The 14,389-nt window shown below is 44.9% G+C and overlaps 1 protein-coding gene across 1 annotated transcript in view; it reads left to right on the top strand.

Annotated features, from left to right (window-relative positions):
- The window catches only part of LOC309552344 (gonadotropin-releasing hormone II receptor-like), a 51,573-nt gene that overhangs the window by 17,144 nt on the left and 20,040 nt on the right, over positions 1-14,389 (top strand). The window contains exon 2 of the mRNA XM_082253261.1: positions 6,392-6,936. Within this exon, the coding sequence (XP_082109387.1) occupies positions 6,394-6,936 (543 nt within the window). The 5' untranslated portion in view covers positions 6,392-6,393. The remainder of the gene's footprint in view (positions 1-6,391; positions 6,937-14,389) is intronic.

The following is a 14,389-nucleotide window of genomic DNA, read 5'->3' as shown; positions in this document are numbered from 1 at the left end:
ATCACCTATGCTGACTAACTTGTGTAAGAAAGATCTGTATACTTAATTATTTTCAGGCTGCTTGGGTCCAGTCACATGATTGGCTCCCCTGTGCCAGCAAGCGCCGCTGCAGGGGAGAGGAGGGAGCGTCAAAAACGAATGGGACATGGGAGCTTATGGGTGAGATCACTGCTCCAGGCTTTACTAGCTGTTGTCAGAGGGCTCTCTCCTCACATGACCAAATCTTTCTTACACAAGTTATTAAAGCGGAGCTCCACCAAAAAGGGGAAGCTCTGCTTGTTAGCTTCCTTCGCTGTGGTGAAGTCAGCCGGAAGTTGGAGCGGTTACCTGTCAAAACCAGGTACCCACTCCCCTCCCCCCTGAAAGGTGCCAAATGTGGCAGCGGAGGAAGCAAGTACCTGGTTTTGACAGGTAACCGCCAGTGCCATCTTAAGAGCATTAAAGGGCCCCGGGCAATGCAGTGCACTGGGGCCCTGCCTACACAATCACCCACGAGAATAAAAATGCTACATATCGATGAGGCAATAGTTATTGGTACAGCAATGCCAGGCTAATGACAGCCTCCAAGTAGGGCGGCTGGGTCCGGTGACCACACACACGGACGGGAGTCAGACTTGACTGTCCTGTGTGTTCCTGTTCCCGTGGAGGCAGACAGGCATTCCTGCAGTTGTGCGCTCCCCCTCCACGGCCCAAGTGGCCTGACAGCAGCGCAGGGTCGACAGGCACTTACCACCTGCTAAGTTTGGTGGTGGGATGCACCTGGGAATCAGGAATAATGCTTGGCTGGGTCACTGGGCAGGTGGGGCCAGGGCCGGGACAATGCCATCCAGCGCCCAGGGCAAAGATGCCAAACTAAGCCCCTCTCCTTTATTAGGGTTAGGGTCAGGGCGCCCCATTACCTGCAATAAAGCATTACACCCAAGGCAACTTCCCCTTCCTACACACCCCTTGTCCTGGCCCTGGGGGTTCCACCCCCCAGGCAAGTGGGGCCCCCGGACAACTGCCCAGCATGCCCGCATGGTAAGATGGCCCTGGTAACCGCTTCTTCTTGCTGCAGTGAAGTCACCCAGAAGTTCAGACCCCCTCCTCTTTCCGCCGCTCCCGGACCATCCACAAAGCTCAGCGCACTTCGCGCATGCGCAGTAGGGAATCAGCTGTGAAGCCGCAAGGCTTTACTGCTGGTTTCCCTTACAAGAAATGGCGGCGGCAGCACCCAAGAGCCAATTGAAAAATCAGTTGGGGTGAAGGCACCGCTGGATCCCTGGACAGGTATGTGTCCTAATATTAAAAGTCAGACAGCAGCTACAGTATTTGTAGCTGCTGACTTTTAATTTTTTCTGAAGGAGCCTGGAGATCCTCTTTAAGCATACGTTTTAGGAGGGAGGAGAATACAATTTTATGAGTAGTTATCCCAGGATTCCACTTTAAGATGCCCATAAAGTCTTAACGTGGATCTATAGTCCACAATACTTCTCTTTGCTTCATCTGGTCCAAAGACTGCCAGGTCCCTGAAGTTCAAAAAGGAACATGAGCTATTTTTGAAGCAGAATCAGATGTTTTTGGCCCCACTGACTTCAATGGGAGGGTGCAAAACAATATGCTTTACATGCGTTTCTTAGGCGGTCACATAATAAAAGTCTACAGGCCAAAGTTACATGACCCTGCCCCAAAGAAGTCCTGTATGGAACTTCATTCCTGAAACAGATGCAAAAACACACAAAAGAAGACCTCAAAATTGCCTAAACTATGCTTTGCTCAACTGTGAATGGGGGCTTAGAGAAATGTCAAATATTATTAGTGCAACTCATTTTATTTTACAATTCCGAGTACCTTCAAGTTTCACTCTTCTGCAAAAATGTGCAATTTTACATTTACACATACAGTATTTTTCATTTGTTAAGCGCAGTTTTATCTTGTTTTCATTATGTAGAGATTTTTAGGAGATTTTGGTTTGCAAGCACTAATAGCATACAGTGCTGTTTAAAAAAAAAAAAAAAAAAAAAACTGTCATGGAATGTACAAAATCCACGATATTATTCTTTATTATCCTTTATTATCTTCCAGAACTTCTTCCATTCTCTGGAACTTACTACCCCAATCATGTCTGGGTTTTCCTCTACCTTGTTCACCTTTAGGAAATCCCTAAAAACATATTCTATTCTATTCTATTTTATTCTATTCTGTAGCACTGCCCCCTTGAGGACAGCTGGATTATTCACCTTGGGATCCCCCTGGGTTACCGTTAGCAACTGCAGCATGCACATTTAACTCTTTACTCCTTGGCTCAGTCAATAAACAGTGTAGGGGTTGTAGTTGTTTTTGTGTTTTTTTATTTAATTTAGGCATGGGAGAAGGGAAGAGTGGGATACTCCAAATTGAACTATTCACAATGGATGAGGACTCCTGTCTGAAGATGCAGCCAGGCTGCAGATCCACATTGCCACTAGACGAATCAGGATTAGGTTTCTGTAAGATCACTTGTAAGAAAGACTATCTTCGGGATACCCGCCTAGTATCCCCTTTCACTCCACAGACTGATACCCGTCCTCTGACTATCCTATACTGGGATGGCCACCCTCAAGTCAGGTCCTTAGACACGATCCCCTTTACTCACGATACTGTTTTAGGAGGGTCTCCAGTGTCTCTACCCCCCCCCCCCCCCAGTCAGCTCTTCTTGACTTCTGGGCTCAGTTCCTTTCCTACTGGTCCCCGACTGCCTGTGACCACGGGCCACCAATGCAGAGGAGGAGACAGCCCTCCGGGACTCTGCTCGCCAGCCAAAGACCCCACAGCACATGTGCTCCTGGCTTTTATACCACGCCCCACAATGCACCGAGACCTCTAGTCTGTGCCAATCACTGAAGCTGTATCAAAGCCTGTGTACCCATTGGTCAGGTTTTCCTCCACTGTCCAATGTGCCTCCCCATTGGACCAGCGCAGAACACTCCCCAGACCAAATAAATCACACACTGAGCACCATGATCAGACCTAACTCAAAGATCCTGCTCTCTGTTAAGCAGAAAGCAATATAGATTTGCCTGCTGCTCCTGATAGGCAGACAGAGCCAAAACTATACTCTCTCTCTTGCACCTACCTAGGAGGGTGCTACAATTCTATTCCATTCTTATTGTATTCAGAGAAGCTTATCCCACCTCCATCTAAAAAGTGTACACTAACCACCTCCATCAGCTCATCCCCCACATCTACTTGTATTTGCCTTGTACCACCTCCCCCTCCCTTTTAGATTGTAAGCTCCACAAGCAGGGCCGCCTAATCCTTCTGCATTGAATGGTATTGCAACTGTACTGTCTCCCTTATCTTGTAAAACGCTACACAAAATGCTGGTGCTATATAAATCCTGTATAAAAATAATAATATCAAAAAATGTTTTAACATCTGCTCTAAAATATATGGATAGTGGGATTTTCTCATAGTATGTAATATGCATATGAAAAATAGAAAAACTTGTTCAGCAGTCTGTGGTGTAGGACCAATTAAGAGTCAAAGCCAGGCAACAAAACAGACTTTATATATCCACCAATTTAATAAGCACATTCTGTATGCTTTTACTAGATTATAGTGTTGCATGCAGTAATTTCAGCTGTAGGTGTATAAAGATATAGTGCACATCTGCAGCACGCCTGATCTGTTCCGTCGCAGTGATTGCTTGGTGTATTTAGAATACCAATGACTTTAATTTAGAATTACAAAATCGAGGGCGCTGATTATTTACAATGTACAGGAAAGACTAGGATACACAGAAGTCAAGTTAAATAGGGATTTCAGGTATGGATATTTTATACAATCACTATATTACCAAAAGTATTGGGACGCCTGCCTTTACACGCACATGAACTTTAATGGCACCCCAGTCTTAGTCCGTACGGTTCAATATTGAGTTGGCCCACCCTGTGCAGCTCTAACAGCTTCAACTCTTCTGGGAAGGCTGTCCACAAGGTTTAGGAGTGTGTCTATGGAAATGTTTGACCATTCTTCCAGAAGCGCATTGATGTTGAAGAGAAGGCCTGGCTCACAGTCTCCTCTCTAATTCAGCCCAAAGGTGTTCTATCGGGTTGAGGTCAGGACTCTGTGCAGGAGAGTCAAGTTCCTCCACCCCAAATTCGCTCATCCATGTCTTTATGGACCTTGATTTGTGCATTGGTCCAAATCATTTAGTGGAGGGGGAATTATGGTGTGGGGTTGTTTTTCAGGAGTTGGGCTTGGCCCCTTAGTTTCAGTGAAGGGAACTTTTAACGCCTCAGCATACCAAGACCTTTTGGACAATTTCATGCCCCCAACTTTGCGGGAACAGTTTGGGAAATTGACTTCTGGGATTGATGACTCTCATCTCCCAGGAGTCAATGCAAATGCTTGTATTTTTCTGTATAAATACCAGGCTTCCTTTAACCACTTGCCGACCACCCCACGCAGATTTACTGCAGCAGGGTGGCTCAGCTGAGCATAATCACGTAGATCTATGTGATTATGTGCACGCGGTCTCAGTGGTGCTCTTGCGCCGCCAGAGCTGCGCTCCCACTGTGATTAGACACAGTGGGAGTTAGACTGCGGGAGGAGTGGGCTCGATCACCGCTGGCCTCCCGCAATCTTCAGAGACACTAACAGAAGAGCCGCCTGCCTAATTCAACAAAGCAGGTGGCTCTTCTGTCAGACAGGCAGAGAAAGATATTGTGTGTCAGCTAAGCTGAAACACCTATCTCTCTTTGCAGGACTGTGGGACCTCGCGCTTATGGTGTATACAATCTTTGTGATTAAAGTGCTAAGTTTTGTGCAAAAATAATGGTTTAAGCTGCTTGCTGCAGTGAAAAGAGCTAGTGCTCTTTTTGAAATGATAGTCAGTGATTGCAGCGCTGCTTTAAAATAATTGTGCAAATATGCTTAAATTCATATAATCAATAATTGGTGATAAAAATTCATAAAATTCATATAAATTCATATAAAGTGCTTTGACAAACTATAAATGTCCATATATCAATCCTCCCGAAATAATAAGGTGCTTGAGTGTTTGATCCATGTTGTATAAGGGGTTACCCCCTTTGGTTATCTACTTACCACCAAGTGGTTAATAGCAGGCATGAAATGCTGGTAAGGCTTTGCACACAGCTTCTTCGATGTATATGGGAAGATTGTTGCTGGAAAGATCCTCAAATGCAGTGATAAATCCCGAGTATCCTCATAAAAGAAAACTGATCATGGAGAAGATCGTTTCAACAGGGAATTTATTGAGGTAAACAACAGGGGTATACTCACAAACATTGTTAAAAGACATGCAAGAATACAAAGCACGGCTCGGTGGTTAGCTGCTCCCGCAGCGTGCATTCCACCGGCCGGAAATCATGTGGCTGTCCGCTCGACCAATCGCTAGACGCGTTTCGCTGTAAGACACAGCGTCATCTGTAGCTGATCATACGGTCCTGCTATGTAGGACCGTAGATCTCTGCTGTTACATAAAAAGCCACATCCCTGCACAGTAATAAGCACGCCCCTAGGGACACACTTAACCCCTCCTTCCCCAATAAAGTTAACCCCTTCCCTGCCAGTGTCATTTTTAATATGTATAGCACTGATTACTGTAGTAATTACTAATGTCACTGGTACCCCCAAAAGTGTCAGAAATGTCAGTCAAGGGTCCGATCTGTCCGCAGTCCCGCAAAAAAAATCGCAGATCGCCGCCATTACTCGTTAAAAAAAAAACAACAAAAATGACAAAAATCTTTCCCTTAGTTAGTAAACGCAATAACTTTTGCACAAACCAATCAAAATATGCTTATTGTGATTTTTGTTTACCAAACATATGTAGCAGAAAACAAATTGGCCAAAAATGTTAAAAAATTTAGATTTTTACTTTTTTGGGGGGGGGAATTTAATATAAAAAAATTTGAAAAATATTGTTATTTTTGCAAAATTGTCGCATTTTTTTTGTTTATAGCGCATGATCAAAAAATTGCAGAGGCGATCAAATACCACCAAAAGAAAGCTCTGTTTGTGGGTAAAAAAGGACGTCAAATTTGTTTAGGTACAGCATTGCACGACCGTGCAATTGTCCGTTAAAGTCACGCAGTGCCGAATCGCAAAATAGGGCCTGGTCAGGAAGGGGGTAAAATCTTCCGGGGCTTAAGTGGTTAAATTGTATTGTAACTGTACTGTCTCCCTCCATTTTGCATGGCACTATGCAAACTGTTGGCATTATGTAAATCCTGTATTATAATAATAATAACCTGTATTTTTGTTAAGATGTAATCTTAAATCTGCAGCACCCAGTTGGTGAAATATACAATATATAGAAAAAACATATTTCTGTTATAATTATTCCCATATTTATACCATGGAATATATGCAATAAAGGTCTAATTTTTTTTATTTTTTTTTAAAGAAATGAATATCTCTAAAGACGTTGGCCTCAAAGGCTGCAGCAATGCACAGTGGCTCAGCGGCTCATGTGACTTGGATGTAAATATTACTTCAACTAATGGAACTCACACCCATTTTCAACTACCCACCTTCTCCCCAGCTGCCAAGGCGCGAGTGATCATTACATTTGTCATTTTCACGCTGTCCGCCACCTGCAACTTGGCTGCTCTTTGGGCAGCTGCTCGGACAAGCAGAAAGAAAAGGTCACATGTACGAATCTTAATCCTCAATCTCACCACAGCCGACTTGCTTGTAACATTCATCGTGATGCCGTTGGATGCTATTTGGAACATCACAGTGCAATGGCATGCTGGAGACATAGCCTGCAGAATACTGATGTTCCTAAAGCTTCTGGCTATGTATTCCTGTGCTTTTGTCACTGTGGTAATCAGCTTGGACCGGCAGTCTGCCATCCTCAACCCACTGGCCATTAACGACGCCAAGAAGAAGAACAAGATAATGTTGTCAGTCGCATGGTTAATGAGCGTAGTGCTCTCACTCCCACAGGTATACTCACTTTCAGCTACATTTTCTAGAGCTAGGAAATTACAGAATTATTCAATTTACAAGTATCTAACATTTTATTGACTTCTGTTTAGAAAGTGGAACTATGCATACTATGATCAAGATGGTTAAAAGTTACCCCAAAGTCCTGCACATGCATCATTCCCAGGAATGGGGTTCGAATTTGACACTACCATGGGTTTGAGGAAAATCCTGTGGGCTCAAGATTTGAGGTCCAGGAAATTTCTGTGCAGATTGGTCCAGAAGAAGTTTTTTAAGCCTTAATGCACTGCATGGTTTTTGAACTATGGCCAGCAGGCTTAGAAGGGTTAAGAGGGGCTAGGGGTTTTTTGCTTAAGCCAACCTCTTCACTATAAAAGATAGGGGATATGGGGGGGGAGCAGTCATATTGGTTGATTTACTAAAACTGGAGAGTGCAAAATCTGGTGGAGCTCTGCAAAAAAAAATCAATTCGTTTGCATTTTTTTTTTTTTGTAAAACTTAAGGCTCCTTCCAGATGGGGCAGATCCCTTCAAGCAGGATCTACCTGCTCAGCGGGGGATCTGTTCGCTAAACCCCTATGCAGAGCAGACACGGACTCAGCCAGCTCTCCTCCATGGGGCCGGCTGATGGAAATGGACTGCATGTTCATTTCCATCCGATTGTCATCCGTTCCGATCCACCATACGTCTATTTTTAGCGGATTTTATCGGATCGGGTGGTCCGATCGGGTCTGCCTGAAAAACTGACAGGCGGGCCCAACCGGTTTACTGGTGTAAAAGGGGCCAAATAAACAAGCTGAATTTAGAAGCTGATTGGCTACCGTTCCCAGCTCCAGCAGATTTTGCACTCTCCAGTTTTAGTAAATCAACCCCCATAGTGTCAGTGAATTGGAAGGTACTGTAGGAAAAGCTGACAAACCGCATAGGGGGAGATTAGAGTCAGTTTGGAAAAAAAATGTAATTCTGATTGCAAGCTCTTTGGGCAATAACCAATGTGGTGTATTTTTTGTTCTTATTATTGGGTGGGGGGGGGTTGTCTTTTATTTTGTGGATTATTTGAGGTCAACAGTCACTTTTACCTACTGTCCTGACCATAGCGAATTTACTTAAATATCCTTAAGTTATATTATTTCCCATTTACCCCCCCCCCCCACTTGCCCTTATAGATAAAATGTTAGACATACACCAGTTAGCCCTAATATCTCAAATTAAAACTGTCCTGCTGCTGGCCAATTTTACCTTGCGGTATCCAGTGCAGTATTTTAATTCTTATAGAAAAACACCTGATTGTGCTATTTTTCTATAATACATTTCAGCCAATTCTTCATCATTACAAAAGTCCTGCTGCTGGCCAATTTTACCTTGCGGTATCCAGTGCAGTATTTTAATTCTTATAGAAAAACACCTTATAGTTACATAATTACATAGTTTGTGAGGTTGAAAAAATATATCCATCCATCCAGTTCAACCTATGATGTGTGTGTGTGTTTGCTGTTAACCGTACATTGTATACCCCTGTATGTTGTGGTCTTTAAGGTGCCCATCTAATAGTTTTTTGAAACTATTGATGCTCCCTGCTGATACGACTTTTTGTGGAAGAGAATTCCACTTCCTTACTGCTCTTACAGTGAAGAACCCCCTACGTATTTTAAGGTTTAACCCGCCTTTCCTCTCCCGATTGTGTTATTTTTCTCTAATACGTTTCAGCCAATTCTTCATCATTAAAACTGTCCTGCTTCTGGCTAATTTTACCCTGTGGTATCTGCTGCAGTATTTAAATTCTTATAGAAAAACACCTGATTGTGCTATTTTTCTATAATACGTTTCAGCCAATTCTTCATAAATACAAAAGTCCTGCTGCTGGCTAATTTGGTGATGGCACTAGGATGCACTATGGGAAGAAGGCAAGCCAGGGAAGGTGATATGATGCCCTGTCTAGTGGAGTCCAATGTCTCGATGAGTCAGGGCTGTTTTGGTGGCAAAAGGGGGAGAAATCAATCATAGGTGGGTGGTCATAATGTTATGGCTGATCAGTGTAAGTATATAGTACAAGTATGTCCACAGGACAGTTGTACTATAGAACAGATATGACTGCACAACATACTGACTACCCTTTAGCATAGTAAATGCAATTGCAGTTATATGTACTTACAGTATAGTGAATGACCGCTAAAAATAAGTAAACTTCATATGAGGAAAGTGAGCTATGCTGAACCCTGCAATCTGACCCTGCCTGTCACTTAGGAGATCCGCCCGCTTTGTTTACACTAGATCCCCGACGATCGGGGAAGAGCAGCGGTGATCACCGCCGCTCCTCCCCTGGCCCGACTCCCGCTGTAACTAAATAGCGGGAGCGGGCCTCCAGCGGCGCGCACGCGCCGCCGAGAGAGGGGAATGTCTGGTGACGTAGGTCTACGTCGCCAGACGATTAACGAGCCACTTTGCCGCAACGTGACTGGTCGGCAAGTGGTTAAACATGCAGTGAAGAAAATATGAGCAAAATATAACATAAAAAATAAAAAAAAATCAATCATATGAACCTGATATAATGAATTAGGTGCACAATCCGGTGTTAGGTGAAAAATAAAAAAGTCCTTTCAATGAAAAAATCATTTTTTAATAATTAGCAAGTGTCCATAAAGTTCAAAATGGTTTATAAGTAACGTTGATTGATGAAATCCACCACCAAGCACCAACAATTAGCATACGCTTCTTACCAGATAGAATGGACCATAAATTATAATGATCATAAAAGCACAAAATAACCAGGCATCCGAGATAGGTGGTGGCTGCTCAGCAGCAGCTTCACAATGGATCGGGAATTAAAAAAAGGAACAAACATAGTGAAGCCTGCTAACATTTAAGTTCTTTTATTCAAAATATGTAAGAAGTACCTTCGATAAGTTGTAAACAGGCACAAACGAGTAAAAAACCAGCAGACTGTCAACTCAAGAGAAAGGAACGCCGTGAGTAATAAGTTAAGCAAGCGTCATGTCTTCAGTAACAGCCAATCCTCAAATATCCTAATATTTCTTATACAGCAAGACAGATCAGGATAATGATCAATGTTTTTTGTAGTTCACATGGCCTTTAGTCTGTCCTTGTCCAGTATAATAGAATCATAGTACATCATAGTGTATGACTGCAGTGGGCACAAAACCAGGTTTCTTCAGCAGGTGAAATTTATAATGGCTGTTTACCATCATAGCAAAAACGAGGAGCTGGGAGTACAAAAATAAAATGACTAACAACAGATAGGGATTTTTTTTTTACTTAAACTGGCAATCTCTCAATTAAAAAATGTAATGGTCATGTTAAATGTTAGAATATATGTGGGGGAATTCAATAAAGCTGCTGTACCATTTTTCTGGCTTTAATCCCCCTTGTTAACGTATATGGCCTGGAGCTGAGTGAAACTAGGAGGAGGGCCAGCATGACTGGGGCCTGCAGAAGACACGGAGTATCAGTGGGGTGATTTAGAATAATACATTCTGCTTACCAGATTGAAGAGTTCAAGGCAGAGGTTGTGTCCTGTAGTGGGTAGAGAGGAAAGGGGATTGTGTCAGAGCTCAGTCGGAGCTCAGCACAACATCAGACAGTTTTCTTCTGCATAGGAAGAACAAACAATGGGTGACTTGGATAACATATTGTCCCTGCTTAGAGCTGCAGCTGGGCCCAGAGGCCTTGGGTTGCTACAAGACAAACTATCACACTTATTGCAGGAGCCCAGGCAGGTCTCTCCTGGGCCCTCTTCTAGACGCCCACATGCAAGAGGGTCTAGGCCTTCTAAGGGCTTCAGTCCTGTGGGGACATCTCGGGTTCAGTGACATTCTGGGAGCCCCTCAATGGACCCTCCGACCCCACCAGCCAAGCGCACACCTGCTTTCCCGGGTGTGCGAGTCAGGAGGAATCCCTGTCTATGGCAAACCCAGGGCGGGAGTTTTTTCATCTGCCACCTACTCCCCTGCCCTCTCACCTCGCAGTGTGGATGGTGTGGCTGGCTATGCAGACTCCATGCCTGTGTTTAGTGCAGCCCGCCGATAGAGTGGCTGAGCAGCGGGTGCCGGCCAGGTTCCAGGAGCGGTCAGGGGCCCCCCAGTGACAGAAGATGCAGGCAGCAGCTTTCCTCTGTGTCCTGGCATCGCAGAGCGGGCGCCGCAGATAGAAGGAACCAGGCCTCGGCTTGTGAGACTTCCACCATCCCTCACAGAGCCCAGAGTGGAAGGAGAGGGAGCACCCAGGGTTCTGGTGTGGTGGCTTTTGCTGACGTCATCAGTGGGCGCCTGCTGGGCTCTGGAGCGAGCAACTGCACCATGGAGCCTGCTGAGGGGAGACAACAGTGCAGCTTAGTGACCAGAGCCCATCTGAAGGGGTGCTTAGTGGGTCTGAAGATGGTGCACGTTGCACGGGGACCTGGATCTGCGGCTGGATGTCCTGAGGGACAGAGGCAGCCAGATGAGCCTTCTTTTTCATGACTTTTTTCTTGTTCTCATTCTCTCCCTGTTCAAAGGGGCTCCGGAGGCTTAGCTGACAGCTCAGCAAGGATTGGGACAATGGGGTGTGGCTGGAGTTTTGGGGGGTAGTGCTGGGTACTCAGTCCCCTCTTTGGTGGGGGCCTCTGGTGCCGATGGTGTTGTATACACCCTGTTAGCAGGATTGGGTGGTCCATAGCACAAGCTGCTACCTCTAGTATCAGTAGTCAGGCAGTCAGGGTTCCATCTAAGGCCTCAGCTCGCCCTCTTGGTGCAGGTGCGGGACCATCGGATTCCTCTGGTCAACAGCTGGTGGCATCTGTGGTACCTATGGCCAGTAGGGCTTCGGATGACAAAGCGCCGGGGTTAATTGGGTATGTCTGGCAAATGCTGCAAAAATGCGAATGGTATGTGTGTTTTAAAAGGGCCCTTGAGTGCGCATCTAAAAACAGAAGTGAAGAAGCATATTTGGAAGGGAATGTAGAATTTTTTCTTTCTTGCTATTGGAGAAATTTAACTTTAAAGTTAAACAAGATGAAAGTAAGAAGGAGGAAGAAGAAAAACGGCAGTGTCGGTTGCTTCCCCGTACGTTCTCAAACTGGTTGTAGGCGTATGCAATTTTAGCCAGTGTCATCTCCCCGCCACCCTTTTTTTCATTATCTGGGCCCTATTGGCGAAGCCCAGCAAGTCTATGGTGGGGTTGCTTGGTTTCGCTATGACAAGAAATTTTGTCATCGCAAGGCAGTCCGCCCTTCCTTACGGTGGGACCACATAAACATCAGTCTCTGGATGAAACTGATGTCTCCACAGAGTTCAGTTCCTCCTTTTCAGGGTGGGGCCAGTTGTGCAGCAGCCTCTTCACAACTGGCCACAAACTGCAGGGGGTTATGTTGGCAATTCAATGCCAGATCTTGCAAGTTTGGCACCGCATGCTGTTTCCGTCATGACCGTTCAGGCTGTGAAGCGTCTCATGTGCTGTCCTAATGCTCCAAGCAAGGAAAAGGAGGTGATGCTGGTGAGGGTAGAAAAGATGGCACCTTTCCTAAAGCGTTATCCTAACAGAGAGGCAGCTTGTGTGTTGCAGCTGGGTTTCTGGTAGGATTTTTATGACACCCTGTCAGTTGCTGGTTGTTCCTCCTATGGCAGATAACTTGCAGTCATCTCATTTACATCCAGTGGCCGTTTTCAGGAAAACTTTTCAAAAAAGATGCTTGGGTTCGCATGGCTGTTCCTTTTGATTCACCGCCGGTATTTCACATTTGGGTATAATCCCCAAAAAAGAAAACAATAAGTTACGCCTCATTCGTCACTTTTCTCATTGTAAGGGGGGGGGGGGGGGGCGTCAGTGAATTATGCCACTGATGTGGAGCTTTGCACGGTGTCCTATACTTCTTTTGATATGGCAGTGTTGTGGGTTCGTAGGTATGGTAAAGGTTCGTTGTTGGCCAAGACTGATACTAGTAATTGTCATCTGCTGTGGTGCAATGGCAAGAGCAGAATTTTTGATGATAGATGTTTACCAATAGGCTGTGCCATTTTTTGTTCGTTGTTTGAAATATTTAGTTCCTTTTTGGAATGGGTAGTTTGGGATATTTCTGGGCCTAATTCGGTCATCCATTATTCAGATGATTTCTTGTGCATAGGGCCTTCTGGAACCTCACTGTGCCTCACTTTTGGCCATGGTCCAATATGTTTTCGAGTTTTTTGGTGTGCCATTGGCCCCTGACAAGACATAGGGCCCTGCCACTGAGTTGCGGTTTCTTGGTATGTTCATAGATACCATGGCGATGGAGTGCCTTTTGCCTTTGGACAAACTTGAAGATTTGAAGGGGACAGTTTCTGCCACCAGGCAATGCAAAAAAAAAAATCAAATTTTTTCTTTGCAATCGTTCTTGGGAAAGTTGAATTTTGCTTGTTACAGTATGCCCATGGGCCATGTTTTTTGTAGACGACTGGCAGCTTCTACAGCTGCTACAGTTGGCATTAAGGTGCCATATCCTAATATTCGGCTGGGGCAGGATCAGCATGAGGACTTGCGAGTGTGGAATTAATTTCTGGTTTCTTACAATGGTTGCCCTCTTTGGCAGGAGCAGGTGATTTCCAATTGTTATCTAAAACTGTTCAGTGATGCGGCAGGCTCTGCTGGTTATGGAACCTACTGTCAGGGTCTTTGAAGTGCTGAGAGTTGGCCAGTGGAATTGAGGGAGGTTGGTTTAGTGCATAATTTGGCTGTTCTGCAACTGTTTCCCAATGTACTGTCCATGGAATTGTGCACGTTCCAGAAGTTGATAACTCAATGGCTGATGCTTTGTCTTGTTTCCAGTGGGACAGATTCTGTCGGTTGGCATTGGAAGCGGAAACTCCATGCCCCAAGCATCTGTGGAGCATTGCATTGTCGGTTCCAAGTTCTCAATTCGTCATTCGGTACGTGCGTCAGCTTGTTCCTCATACTTCAGAGTGTGGCAGGAATGGAGTGATCTGGTGAATGAAGTTGAGGGGTGTTCTCGTGAGGACAATGATGTACACGTGTTGCTTTATTTTATTGGCAAGGACTTTGAACGAGGTGTGTCTGTCTCTGCTATGTCTCAGAAGTTGGCTGGTGTGGTTTTCATGTTTAAGTTGTCGGGTCACAGAGATGTTGCTAAGGTTTTTTTCTGGCCAGGCAGGCGGGTATATGAGAAGGGTCACTCTGTGGCGGACGCTCGACACCCAGTTTCATTTGAAGTTCTTGGTGCTGTAGTTGGTCACTTGGATAGAGTTTGTTCTTCCACCTATGAGGTTGCTTTGTTCCGGGCCGTCTATGTGCTGACCTTTTTTGCGTTGTTTTCGGGTGGAGGAATTGGTGAGTCAGAACAAACGTGGTGAGGGTGGTTTAAGCGTACAGAATGTAGGGTTATGGGACACTACATTGGGTATTTTGTTAAGAAAATCTAACACAGATCAGTAGTAGGGGTTCTTGGATTGAGTTGTGTATGGTTCCCT

This window comes from Pelophylax lessonae (genome assembly GCF_965119305.1).
Source record: "Pelophylax lessonae genome assembly, chromosome: 4".
In the NCBI taxonomy this organism is placed as follows: Eukaryota; Metazoa; Chordata; class Amphibia; order Anura; family Ranidae; genus Pelophylax; species Pelophylax lessonae.
Note: the sequence above shows the minus strand (reverse complement) of the source record. Positions and strands in the feature narration are given on the sequence as shown.